General features: G+C 51.8%; 2 protein-coding genes across 2 annotated transcripts in view; both read right to left on the bottom strand.

The window, feature by feature from the left end:
• CDK5RAP2 (CDK5 regulatory subunit associated protein 2) overlaps positions 1–4,206 on the bottom strand; it is a 166,774-nt gene extending 162,568 nt beyond the window's left edge. Inside the window, exon 1 of the mRNA XM_055301775.1 lies at positions 4,005–4,206. The gene's annotated coding sequence lies outside the window, so the exon portion shown is untranslated. The remainder of the gene's footprint in view (positions 1–4,004) is intronic.
• A 5,663-nt stretch (positions 4,207–9,869) lies between these two features.
• Positions 9,870–14,332, bottom strand: part of MEGF9 (multiple EGF like domains 9) — an 85,640-nt gene continuing 81,177 nt past the window's right edge. The window contains exon 10 of the mRNA XM_055302194.1: positions 9,870–14,191. Coding sequence (XP_055158169.1) covers positions 13,740–14,191 — 452 coding nt within the window. The 3' untranslated portion in view covers positions 9,870–13,739. The remainder of the gene's footprint in view (positions 14,192–14,332) is intronic.

The following is a 14,332-nucleotide window of genomic DNA, read 5'->3' as shown; positions in this document are numbered from 1 at the left end:
GTGCCCTGGCTGAAGGTGGCGCTAACCGCTGAGCCCCCCGCCCCGGGCTGCCCTCCTTATTTCTTTTGTTGCACCCGCCGTCCTAGGTTTGTCCACGCGGTGCCACGTTTCAGGGAGGCTCTGAGCGGTCCGCCGCGGAGGGTCTGCGTGTCACCCTGGCCCCGGGCCCTTCCCGGCGCCCCCCGCCCCGTCCTCGTTCACCGCCTTCTCCGGAGCTCCCGGCGCCACCTGGGCCCAAAGCCGGCCTGGCCGTGGCCGTGGTGGGGGCCCAGTGCCAGGCTGTTGAAGTCCCTGCACGTCCTGACACTTAGTCCCGACAGGAGCAACGGGAGAGAGTCCCCACGGGGAGACTGGGGCTCGGGCTGGACGGACCTGGCACCGAGGGTGGCTCGGAGGAGGGCCCTGCCCGCCGCGGCCGGTGGGGGACACGGGCCCGACGAGCCCAGGCCTCCGGCCCGAAGCCCGGCCTTGAGCACCAGCCGCGGTGCCGCCGCCCGGCCTGGGGAGCTACTTAAAAGGCACAATCACAAATCCGAGCCGGCGCCTGGGCGCTGGGCCGCGGGTGGCCTTCGGGGGTGGCCCCGTCCCGGGACCAGCCTGCGTCGCGCTCCCTGCTGGGGCCGCCGTCCCCGGCCCGCTCCGGCGCAGCCTCCGTCTCTAATCGAAGTGAAGCCCGCGGGGCGCGCAGCTGCGGAGGACACCGCGGATCTGGGGCGCGAGGGGCACGCGGAGCCTGACCCGGGGAGGCCGCCCTTCAGCCGCGACCCACTCGGCCGGAGAGAACGCGCGCGACCTCGTTCGGGTCACGGGCCCACGAGGCACCCGCGCTCCTCACGCTTTCAGGCCAGCGGAGGGGAAGCCCCCGCCTCCGCGACACTCCGTGCAAGGCCCGTGTCACCTTCTTCATCCCTTGATGCTTCGTCCTCCGACGCTGGAGTTTGCTGCCCTCCAGGAAGGAGACGAGGCTCAAGACACGATTGTCCCAAAGCCACACAGCAACCTGGTGACCCGGTCCCCCAGCTCCCAAAAGCTGATGCTCTTCAGCTCTCTGGAGACTTGTCAAGGCCCGGGAAGGCGGCAGCCGGGCTCCCCCCCCCGCCCCCACCGGACACCCCGAGTCCACCCGGTGTGGGCCGCGGCATCGGCTGACGGCAGGGAAACCTCGGGAAGGGACGCCGTGTCACCATTTCGCAGCTAAAGGCAGCACGTGGCGGCCTCAGTGGCTTGGGGCACTCGGCGGGTCCCAGGAGACGGCAGCTGGGCCTGTGGGCTCCCACCAGACACAGCCTCCACGTGGGCCAGGCCGCGGGGGGCGGGAGGTCGCACCCGTGGGAGGACCCCCCCCACGCACAGGCCTGCCCGCGCCACGCCGGGGCTTCTGTTGTCCCGAGCGGCCCCCCGACCAGGGCCACCTCTTCCCACCTGCCCACAGGAGCTCCGTCCTCGTGGCTGTTCTCACTGGGGACGCGCTGTGTGGACGAGGAACTGAGTCAACAACCGCATCCTCCGGATCCACGCGATGTCAGCACGTCCATCGCCCCCGAGCGGCCAGCGGTGCAGGGTCCCCTCCGCCTCGGGAGACCGCCCCGGCCTCATGTCCCTACGGACGTGCCCCATGCACACTCCCCCGGACCGGGCGTCCCGTGGGCTACACCCCGGCTGGGCCTTCAATTCGGTCCTCCGGGTCCAGGAGTGCAGCCGCCAGACGGCAGGTGTTTAGCAAATGTCGGTCAGAGAATGGATAGATCCCAGGTAAGGGGCGATCCCCAAAGCTGCTCTCCCCACGGAAGGCAAGTGCAAAAGGCCCCTCCCGGGGGACATGGAACCAAACCTGTCAGAGCCCCGGAGAGGCCGCCCCTCCGGCCTGGCCCAGGCCGCTCCGCACTCTCCGAGCCTGGGCTGCGGACGGGATGTGCCCCCGCCTCCTCCCCCCTCCCCGGGCCCCGTCTCCCCTGCGCCCAGGCCCACGGGGACCCCAAGAGCCGCCGCCGGCCTCAGCCTCCGGACGCCTTCCTGCCCCCAGCCCCTCCCCACGATGAAAACACAAAACCGGCTTCGATCCAACTCAGAGAAGTGCTGCTCGTTCCCTCCAGGTCCCGACACCCGCCGTGGCCGCGCTCGGCGCCAACAGGCCCGTCCCCGGTGGACCCCCTCATGACGGGAGGAACGACCCGGCGCGGGGCCCTTGGGGGTAAGCTAAGGAGCTCTTGGGGGCAGGGAGGCAGGGACTGTCCCCCACCCGAGACGCGGCCAGCGCGGGGGCGGCTGCACTCGCCTAAAAGGCTGAATCTAACCTTGGTGCAGCTGTGAGGGCAGCACCGTTCCCTTGACCGCGAAGGACCGCGAAGGACCGGGAGCCGCTCAGCGACGTCCCCGAGGCCCTGTGCTGTGGGGCCCGCCCGGACTCCGGAGCCCATGCTCTCCGTGACCGGGACCCTCTTGCGATGCCGTGGGCGTCCCGCGCATCCCGTGACGGGGCGGGAGCAGGGAGCAGCCGAAGCTGCTGGCCCCCGGGACACGGCCGAAACCGGCGTGAGCGGTGCCGAGGTGTCACCGACTCTTGGCCACCTCCATCGCATCCCGTGACCGTGTCTGTGTTTTCAGACCTAAAGGTGAGCTGCAGACCAGGCCGTGGCGAGATGCCGTTCAGCCTTCGCCCAGGCCCGCACCTGCCGACGCTGCTGCCTGTCCATTGTAGGTGAGGAAACTCAGACGTTACTGTCCCCAACTCTGGGCCTGGCTCAGCCTCTCCATCTTCAGACGGTTCCGTTGGAGAGTAACGGTCCGCTGGAGCCCACGCAATTTGCTTAATTACCCCCCAAAGTATTACCACGACTAAAACAGAGTCTTAACAGACCGTGAACGTCCTTGGCCTTGCCTGGAAGCACCGCACCTCCTGGCGAGACGGCGTCTCCCAACGAAGCCGCTGACCCCAAGCCCGTGACCGAAGGGACCAAGGCTCCTTTGGCAAACGAAGAGCGGAGCAGTAGGTCCGAGCGCCTGAGAACGGGCAGGAGCGGAGCTTCCACAGGTCGGGCTGGGTTGGCTCCCCGCGCAGCAGGTGCCAGAAGGTCCCAGAAGGTCCCAGAAGGTCCGGGCCCGTGGCCCAGGGTGGGGCGAGCTCTCCGCAGCCAGGAGCCAGCTGCACCCGCAGCGCCCCTCGGGGTAGCCTCGGGCCCGTTCATTCCCGGGGTCACCCCCGGCACTCCCCCTATTCCCGGGGTCACCCCCCGGCGCTCCCCCTATTCCCGGGGTCACCCCTGGCGCTCCTCCTTAAAAGCGACTTGCTGCCGCCCAGGTCACAGCCCCCGGGGTCTGAGCTTTGCCCACAGCCACCGCCACCGGCCAGCTGGGGTCCACTGTGTGCGCGGCAGGTGCAGCGGCCGGACAAGCGCAGCTCGGCAGACCTGCTCCCCGCTCCCGCCCACCCCCCCACCGCCCCCGCCCCCGCTCCCGCTCCCGGGGTCGGCCGAGCTCTCCCGGGTACCTGGTTCGGGGCCTGTGCTCGGCCCCGGGATCAAAGAGATGAAGACAGTCCAGCCATCAAATCGAAAAGAGGACCTGATGGTGGACACGGCGCCGTCCCCTGTCCTCCTTCATCGTCATCTTTATCATGGGTCAGTGTTGCATCTGGCCCGCGCTCTTCCTCTCGCCCCATAATCAAGGTTTCCATATATATACTAAGTGCATGGACATTTAGGAGGGTCTGATTCTTTGACCCTTAGGAGATAAAATGTACCGCAGGTTTGTCTCCTTTTATCTCTTTTGTCTGTCCGTCCTGACTGTAGGGACCGTCGTACACACGTCAGGTCTCCAACACTTACTCTCGTTTAATCTTTTCGACTAAAACAACATACACCCCCCCCACCTCTCCTACCCCCTCACCTCTTGTAACCACCGTCTGTTCTCTCTTTCTATGACCTTGGGGTTTTTTTTTCTTTTTCTTTTTTATATTCCACATATAAGACAGGCGACCTGATACTTGTCTTTCTTTGCCGACTTACCTCCCTGAGCATAATGCCCTTGAGGTCCGTCCGGGTCGTGGCAAACGGCGACCTTTCGTTCCTCACGGCTGCGCGAGATCCCATGGCACACACGCACCGCGGTTTCCTTGTCCATTCACCCATCGACGGGCTCGGGTTGTCTCCCTGTCTTGGCTGTCGTCGGTCTGCTGCAGTGGCCGTGAGCGTGCACTTGCCTTCCGGCCCAGTGTTTCCGTCTCCTTCGGATGTACACCTGGAAGTGGGATTGCTGCATCACGTGGGAGCTTTTTTTTTTTTTTTGAGGAAGCTCCACACTTTCCCCGAGTGGCTGCACCAATTTACCTTCCCACCAACAGAGCACAGGGTTCCCTCCGCTCCACACCCACGCCCACGCCCACGCCCACGCTGGTGATGTCTTGTCTTTTCGATACCGTGGCCGTTCTGACAGGTGTGAGGTGCTATCTCCTTGCGGTTTCTTTTTTTTTAATTTTTTTATTTATGACAGTCACAGAGAGAGAGAGAGAGAGAGACCCAGGCAGAGGGAGAAGCAGGCTCCATGCACTGGGAGCCCGACGTGGGACTCGATCCAGGACCCCAGAACACGCCCCGGGCCGAAGGTGGTGCTAAACCGCTGGGCCACCGGGGCTGCCCTCATTTTTGTTCATGTGCAGGAACTTTTTAGTTTGTGTAGTTCTACGTATTTGTCTTTGCTTTTAATGTCAGATTCAAAAAATCCTCACCAACACCTTATTGCCAACATTTTTTTCTGGTTTTACAGTTTCGGGTCTTAGGCTCAAGTCCTTCATTCATTTTGAGTTAATCTGCGTGTACGGCGTAAGACAGTGGTCCCGTTTCGTTCTTTTTGCACGGGGCTGTCCAGTTTTGTCAGGGCCATTTACCGAAGAGACTGGCCTTTCCCCGTTGCACATCCTTGGCTCCTTTGTTGCCCGAGTTACTCGACCACCTACGCGTGAGTTTATTTCTGGACTTTCTATTTTGTTCCAGGGATCTGTGTGTCTGTTTTTAGGTAGACGCCATCCCGTCTCATCACTGCAGCTTCGTGATGTCGTTTGAAACCGAGAAGCATGGTGGCTCCGGCTTTGTTCTTCTTCCTCAAGATTGCTTTGGCTATGCAAGGTTTTTTGTGAGTCCATACAAATTTTAGGATTCTTTGTTCTGCGAAGAATACCACTGGAATTTCAATAGCAATTACGTTGAATCTGCACATTGCTTGGGTAGTATGGACATTTTAATAATATTAACGCTTCCAATCCATAAGCATGAAATACTTTTTCATTTATTTGTGTCTTCTTCAATTTCTTTTACTAACGCCTCATAGTTTTCAATACATAGGACTTTCACCTCCTTGGTCAAATTTATTCCTGGGTATTTTATTCTTTTTGATACAGTTGCTTCCTTAATTTCTCTGATAATCCATTATTACTGTACAGAAATGCAACAGATTTCTATGTATTGATTTCGCATCCTGCAGTTTTACTGAATTTATTTATGCATTTTAACAGCTTTTTTTAATGGAGTCCCCAGGGTTTTCTATATATAATGTGATGCCATCTGCGAATAGTGACTTTTATTTTTGTTTCCAATTTGGATGACTTTTATTTATTTTTCTTTCCTGTTTGCTATGCCTCGGACTTCCAACACTGTGTTACATAGAAGTGGCGGGAGGAGACATCCTTGTCCTGTTCCTGATCTTAGAGAAAAAGCTTTCAGCTTCTCACCATTGAGTGTGATGTCAGATGTGGACCTGCCATATATGGCCCTAATTGTGTAAAGGTCCTTTTCCTCCATATCCACTTTGTTGAGAGGTTTTAATCATAGATTGATGTTGAATTTTGTCAAATGCTTTCTCTGCATCTATTGAGATCATCATATGACTTTTTAAAAATATTTTTTAAAGTAATCTCTACATCCAGCATGGGCCTGGAACTCACGACCCCAAGATTAAGAGTTGCATGCTCTACGGACTGAGCCAGGCAGGTGCCCCATTGATCACAGGATTTTTATCCTTCATTTTGTTAATATGGTCTATCCCATTGCCTGATTAATGAATGTTGAACCGTCCTTGCATCCCTGGAATAAATCTCATTCAATCATGGTGTATCATTCTTTTAATATATCGTTGAATTCCATTTGCTGACATTTGGTCGAGAATGTTTGTATCTGTCTTCACCAGGGGTTTAGCCTGTAATTTTCTCTTCTTACGGAATCCTTGTCTAGTTTTGGTATCAAGATAACGCTGGCCTCATAATATGTGTTGAGAAGAGCACCCCAGCTCCCGCCCCTACTGTTTTGGTTTTTTTTTTTAAAGAACTTGAGAAGGGTTGGTATTAATTCTTCTTCGAAAGTTTGGCAAACTCACCCAGACTTTTGTTTGTTGGGAGGTTTGTGATTACTGATTCGACCTCCTTGCTAGTAATCGGGCTGAACAGATTTCCTGTTGCATCGGGATCCTGTCTTGGTAGACTGGATGTTTCTAGGAATGTGTCCATTTCTTCCAGGTTGGCTCATTTGTTGGCCTGTAATTGATCACAGTAGCCTCTTAGAATCTTTTGCATTTCTGTGCGGTCAGTGGTATAGATATCACACATTGTGGGATTCCCTCCCAAACATTTTCTGTATTATTTTTCAACATAGTTGAAATCGTGTTGTTCCCACCAGTTTATATCCTACTGACTTTCACTGTGACGTGTAACACATATACACGAGTGTGCATGTGTGCTTGTGTATGTATCTACACACAATTTAAAAAGGACACATAAAAAGCCCATGTCCGCACACGTCTCTTAAGAATATTACTAGTACCTTTGAGGTCACCTCTGCATCCCCCTTCTCTTTTCCAAAGGTATCTTCACTTTTGTATTAATCATCCTTTTGTTTTTCTTTATAGTTTTCTCATATATGTATGTTTTTTTAAAACAATATATTTCCTATTTTTGGTCACTAGGTGAAAGAAATCATATTGCATACGTTCTCTATGGCTTTTTTTTTTTGGCTTGGTGTTATGTTTTTGAGATTCATCCATATTGATACATACAGACATTCATACAGTCCATTCGTTTTTGAATGCATAACGACTGCATAAAATTCTGTTCAGATATGTGGAACATCACAACGTATCCGTTCTTCTACTGACAGGCAATTGGGGTGTTTCCAATTATTTTGCTACGACAAATGATGCTGCAGTGAAGAATTTGAAGTGTGCGTCCTAATGCACATTCAGAAGTTTCTCTAAACTGTACACCAGCAGTGGAACTGCACGCACATCTGCAAAATACCGTTTGTCTTCACTGAATCTTGATTCTGTTTTTAGTCATTCTTCCTAATTCTTTTTAATGATCATATTTTATCTCGACAAGGGCACGCACCTAGCCACATCTCTATTGTTGACCATCTAGAGTTTGTCCCCATTTTTTAAATTTTATACACATTCTGGGGAAACATTTTTTTTTTTTTTGCCCAGAATTCTCTGCTTTCTAGGTCATTTCCTTATGAGGAATTCCCAGAAGTGAATTTCTTAAATCAAAGTTGTACCGATTACCATTCGGTGGGAGGGTTTTTACTAGTGAAGTGCACACAGTAATCACCACGCAACCAGCTGTTAATCCTTTGGGATCACAGATCCTTTAGAGACTATGACTTAGGGTATGGACCTTTCCTCCAGAACACACGCGCCCGCCCGCACACACGCACACTATTTGCACTCACAAAGCAGAATGCCGGTTCAGGAGCCTCTCAGACCCTCCGAAGCGATTTGCTGACGTCTCTAGTAAGCGAGACACCCTCTCCCACCGGCTGAATGTTTCTTAAATTTCACCAATTACGTTCACGCGCCAAATCCTAGATCTGTCAAATAACTTTTGTTTTAAACCACGGTTTTTGAGCATCCACGATGTGCCGGCACTTTGCCACATACTAGAGATAAAAGAATAAAGGGTCCCGGCTTCAAGGAATGGAGAGTCCACTGGGGAAGACGTACGATAACAAGTGTTTCCAATAAAATATGTGCAATAAGAGGGGTTCGTTAGGCAAAACAGAGATACAGATTCAGGACTGCTCGGCTCCCCTTCGCCAAGGGGTCGCAAAGGCTGAATACACGTTCCCAGGGACGTTATAGGGCAGGGGAGAGAGTACCAGCAAAGGGAGGGAGGCGCCGTGTGACCTGCACCTGTACGAAGTCCTACGTGGGTCAAGCATCGTTGGGGTAGACTGGGAACGAACTGCGGGAGGCTCGAGACTCTTCTTACCTGAGACCGAGATTAGGAAAACAGAACGGACAGAGCAGACCCTAGCGGCTGGTCCGACAACGCAAAGGAAACCGCAAAAAGGATCCCCTCCCAAGCACTTCCTCTATTGCCCCGAAGCCACTCTTGTTAGACACAAAGGAAAACTTTTTGCCTGTTTTTTGTGCAACTGTCAGAAAGTTGAGGCTCAACATCCAAGGCTTAAACCTACTCGTTAATACACATAAAGAACACATTAAACACGTGTGATGCGTTCCTCTTGTACGTGGAAACACTAGAAAGCCAGCACCTCAAGCACTATGATGATTTCTTCATAGAATTGCCTTGAAAAGGGCGGCCCGGGAGGCTCAGCGGTTAGCGCCGCCTTCAGCCCAGGGCGTGATCCGTCGGGCTCCCGGGATCGAGTCCCCCGTCGGGCTCCCTGCGTGGAACCTGCTTCTCCCTCTGCCTGTGTCTCGGCCTCTGTCTCTGTGTGTGTCATGAATAAATAAAATCTTTAAAAAAATTGCCTTGAAAAGCTGACTTACATGGAAAACCTGTCTTTTTAACATTCACTGAAAATCTCTTTTCAGCCTAATACTATCTCATCTATCACTGTTTTGAATTCAAGCCTAACTTTTAAAACGTAACTAAACATAATTGCTATTTTGAAGTCACTGGTTTAATTAAAATGCAGCATGTGGATTTTTTGTAAAACATAATGCATCTGCTACTCCGATGGAAAATGAATACGCCTGGTTTTGATAATCTAATAAATATCTTCGATAAACTTTCATCCAACATACGAATATGATACTATCAAAGTAATATTTGGGGCAATATTCCTTCTCGATGTGCTAAGATTATACTCACATTTCCTTTCTTTTGAAATTTTAGTTAGATTTCTGTCACGCATGACACCCAATCACATACATTACGGACCCACATGTAAGAAAGTATAAGGTGGGATCATACAGCAATACAACGTGCTTTCTTGTGTGTCAAGAAGGAAAAAAAAAGGGTTTTGAAGTCTAAATATCAATTGACTGAAGTTGACTGAATAAAGCCACTGAAGTTTATAAAGCTCTCAGCACCAGGAAAGGTCTTTTTTTTTTTTTTTCAAAGTACCCGTTGGATCTCTAGATGGCATCCCATTAAACACCACTGAGCTTTGTCAAAATACAGAATCTTCAAGGGTACTTCAAAATAATAAAAAGATGTACTCTCGCTGCAGGTTGTCTAATAAACAAAGAACAGAATCCTTCAGATTCATACTGAGGAAAGAATTTTTTATATGTACGAAAAAGAAATTCAAAAGGAGCAAATTTTTTCCTTAGAATTTTCATGGAAATCCCAATGACTCTCATGGCGGGCAGGCAAAAGCACAAACAAGGATATATGGTAATATGTGCTTTTTACCGCCCTCTACCCCGGAGCATTTGTTTTGTCCTAAGAAGGGGAATCTTATGGCTTTTTTTTTTTTCGTAAATGGTTTAAGACATTATTTAAAGGCAGTTAAAACAAAAAGCACGGCCAATAAATGGAGGATTCAAAGATTTTCATGAAGTGGTTTGAAAATAAATGCTTTGTGACATATATTAAAACCCTGACCACGTAATAAAAAGTATAACAAATCTACAATAGGTACAAATTATATACATTTATTTTTTAATAATTTTAAATAACACTCTTGTATAAATTCTTTTCATATATTCAAATCATACACAAATTTAGAAATGCATCATGAAGCCTAGTACAGCATTTGCAGGAGACACGTTTTTAAAATTTGTGTTAGAATTTTAGTGGCCTACAGACGAGCGTAGTTTCGGAAACTCCCCCGACGGCTGGGGCCGACGTGTAACCACGGGCGCTTGTGCCCACGTGGCTTCTGCCCTGTTGAGGACCCACGACCCCGGTGCACCCGCCGTCACCGATGGGCCGCGTGTCCCTCCTGCCTCCCCTTGGCGCCGACCTCGGCCACCCCCAGCACGGGGCTCCCGTCCGTGCCCACCGCAGGCCGCCCGAGGCCAGAGCGGCCCGTGAGGAGTCCCCCGTGGACGCGGCCAGAAGTGCTTCCCGTGTCCTAAGGGGTTACGCGGGCCGCTTCTTACTCCTCTGAACGTTTTGTCGCAGAGCTTTCCTGGAGGCGTGGGCTCAACCCCCACCCGCGTGCGTCGGGGGTGAGAAGCAGGGGGTGTGCGTGCAAGCGGCCTGGCATCCCAGAGGGCAGGGCCTCGCGAAAGCCCTAGGAGCCCGCCCCTCCTGGGCTCGCGGCCACCAGGACGGCGCGGCGAGGGCTCAGCGTCCGGAGGGCACTCGCGGGCCACGACGAACGCGGGGACAAGGCTCTAACGACCAGCTCTCGGGGCCAGGTGGGCTAAAGAGCAGCCATATGATGTGACCCCTGTACAAACCCTCTCCTCCATCACACCTGCTCTGCCCGCTCCTAAGATGCAGGTGCCCCGAGAGGGGACGCAGCAAACCCGCGGGCCCTCGGGGTAAGTGAGCTTAGTCCATCACCATCTCTGTAACCCGAGAGCCCATTAAGAGACATCTGGGAGCTGATGGTGCGGGGGCAGGGGAATGGGGGAGCACAGAGCTAACACCACCTGGGGCATCCGCCGAAATGCATCGGGGCTTACGCGAAGGGCGGACGGCACAGTTATCACTTAGTAGCGGCATCCGTCACTGATCAGCAGGATTCACGCTCGCCTTGCCTGAAAACAAACACATTTCTAATCCTTATTCAAAAATTCTTCCAATAGGATCTACCTAAGGGACTGACGGGTCCTACCTTTACAGGAATCAGTATCGGGTAATGCATTCCCTGCTAGTTTCCTACTCCGATTTTGCTGGCAGATCACTTCGTGATTGAGTTAAATTTTAGAACAAAATTATTTCCACCAGCAAAAAGCAAGGGACACTAAAGAATATGGTTTAAAACACATTTTAAGACATTATTTTTTTTTTCCACTGGGAAGAATCAATGCTCCTTGTGATTCAGCGTCTGCAATACCACGTGAGGCCTGTTTGAAGAAATGTCCATATGGCCGGAGTCTGGACTATTTGGCTTCGGCTCCTAGACCCCAGCAAACCCTCCTGCTGTCTCTACTGGGTCAACCTGTACGTCTCCCCGCGTCCACCCCCCAGGCTGAGGGGGGGCAGTCTAGGAGAGAGGCAGGCGTTCCGTTCGCACACCTCCTTGGGGTTGTGCAGTGCTCGGGCTGAGCGTGCGTAGGGGGCAGCTGCTGGGGACGCAGACTTTCCCTCCCTGCTCGGGAGGAGTAGTTCACTTTAACGAAGCACAAACTGGTAGTTTCCTACATCCTCGATAGCAGCTTCAGATAGTCCTCCGCGTCCTTCCCGCAGGGTCCCCTGCGGCCGTGGGGCCCTGGACCTGCCTCGTACTTCCAGAAGGGAGAAGCGTTCCCCGCAGGACTCTCCTCCCACGGTCTTGGCGTGCGGCTCTAGGCAGCTTCTGACCAGCACACGGTTGGAAGAGCGCGTGCTTCAGAGTGAGGAGGCCCATTCCAAGCCCCCCGAGGACGTGCTGGAGAGCCTCGAACAACACATTTAGCCTCATCTGTAAAACGGTGACAATGGCTGCCTCCTCAGGGGACTACCGGGAGGGAAAGGTGCTTGCCAACTGCAAAGGGCCACGGAGGTACTCACTGATTTTATTATGATGTAACGTACCGTGACCTGTCCTCTCGTGAGCAATGGCCAGACATCGGGGCACCTCAGGTGCTGGAAGCAGAGGATCCATCTGTCCATCCCCCAGAACATCATCCCTAAAACCTCAGAAAACTTAGGGCTCTCCTGCAGAGGGACGACCCAATTCCAGGTTTTTCTCTGGGGAAGGCGGTCAACTTGGATTTCTTAGGGCTAATCTAATAACCCCCCCCCCTTTTTTCCTAGCCACTTGACAGTGTGCCGTTCCTCCTATAAATATCTATATTTGACTTCTGGCTGCTTTTCCCGGCTTGCTGAACCCACCATCCGTCAGTATCAAAACAGATGAGAGCAAGAGTAGGTGGCCTCTAGGGGAGACCCGTGTCTGAAAGCAAGGACTGACCGAACCCCCCCAAGTCCAGAGCTACTCCCCAAGCAGGAGAGAGCGGAACCGCAGCTCCGCAGGAAGATGGGACACACGCCTGGAGGATGGGTGAGAAGCCGTGCTCAAATGCAGAAGGTATTTTTTCGAGGTGGGTGGAGGAGGAATAGAAATATTTCCCAGGCATGAAAACGGGATCCCAAGTCACATGATGGCTTTTCTTTTGCAACTAAAATATTTCTGATTCCTTTGGAAGACTATCTTTTGTATTTAAAGACGTGTGGTGTGGTGGGGGGGGGAACATGACCTGCAGTGATCTATGTAAAATATGTAGAGCGGCTAATGTCTCATCGGGGGAGTATTTTGGAGAGTGTGGCCCGTGTCCCAGCTGAACCATCAATGACTTAAAAATCTATTGCTTGAATCTGTAGTCAGACCAAGAACACACAGCTCTACCTTGAGACTGAGAAAGGGAGAGAAAGGTTAGAAACATTCGACCTCTTAGAAATTTCAACAGTGTCCAAAGAGGGACTAAAAATGATTGATGGTCACCAGAGTCCCAGCTCTAGCAATATTGCCATCTATGTTATTTTAACCAATCCCCATATTTTCTTTTTACAACACCATTAACTGCTGTACAAATAAATTCTAGATGATAAAATATGACATGATTTTTTTTTTACAAATAGATACAAATACAATGTCGACCAGATATGCTACATTAACTATATACACCGTATTTTTCTAGAGGCAGGAAGAGTCCTTATTTTTAGGCAATTTACCATTTACACTGAGACCCTAAGGAGGACCGTCAGCTTCCCGCTCCCCGATGTTGCCTTCTTCTTTCCACCATTAGCTTATCCTGTGCTTGAGCCTATCATTGAGCGAGACTTAGGAAGGAAAAAAATCACACCTTTCTAAAGACCCTCTTGAGACTTTCCTGCCCCTATTTTAGAAACAATCGAGATTGTTTATTGTGATACAGCCCCGACATTAAGCTTTCTTCGGCGATGTCTTTTAGCGCAGTAGAAGGAACATCATCCCTGACTCTCCTTTTAAAAGAGGTGTTTCAGGAATGGAGATGAAGTCTCCCAGCAGTCCTCCTCCCTCCGCTTCCACCAAGCCTCCGCTGGTCTGGTGAACACTTCCCCAGGAGTCTGTTAGGAGGTCAAAGGAGGTGTGGGCTGCACTGTGGGATTCAGCCTTCCTATACTCCCCTGTAGTCTGGTACAAAAATATACTTTACTACAAGTCCTTATTGACAGTGACCGCTTCAGATCTTCACGGGGAAACTAAGAGCAATAGGGCTAAGTGCATTACAGCTTTGTACCCGAACATCTCAGGTGCGCTCCACGCCCTGGCGTTCTCAGCAAGCGCTACCCAGGCCTTGTCCGGCCCAGGAGCCGATGCAGTCTTACTGAGCACCGTGGTCTAACGACCCAGGACGACGGTTCTCGCTCCTCAGGCCTTGTAGTTGTGAATGGGTGTCGTCAGGGTCAGCTGCCCATTGGGAGCCACTTCATTACCGTCATCTTCCAAGAGTCCTGACACATCTGCATTGGGAATGCTGTCATGGTAGCTGCTGAAACTGATATTGTCTTCTTTCAGCTCGATGGTCCAAAAGGGGGCATTGAGCTTCCGGTTCTGGTACTCCCGGTACATATAGACAGCCCCCACAAAACCCATCAGCAGCACCACCACAATGATGATGACTGTCAAAATGATGATGTTAAACTGGGTCCATGAAACATCAGCTAAAGCTGACGTGCTGTTTTCAGCAGAGCTTACTGAAAAGATAGTCTGCAGGGTTGTGGGGGTAAATGTGCTATTTATAACAGGGGTGGGCACTGATGTGGTCAAAGAGGCATTGGAAACCAAAATGGTAGAACCTTCAGGTGTTGGAACAATAACTTCTGAAAATAAAAACAGAGAATGAAATGTAAAAGACAAAATTATCTAGTTTTAAGAAACAATAAAAGAAATACACGTGGGAGTGGAAGTTGATATGGGATGTTGACGTGATACTCTGCTCTAAGGTAACGCAAGCTAAGAAT

Source organism: Nyctereutes procyonoides, unplaced genomic scaffold (genome assembly GCF_905146905.1).
Source record: "Nyctereutes procyonoides isolate TBG_1078 unplaced genomic scaffold, NYPRO_anot_genome, whole genome shotgun sequence".
Lineage (NCBI taxonomy): Eukaryota > Metazoa > Chordata > Mammalia > Carnivora > Canidae > Nyctereutes > Nyctereutes procyonoides.
The sequence above is the reverse complement of the archived record's forward strand: the minus strand, read 5'-3'. Positions and strand labels throughout refer to the sequence as shown.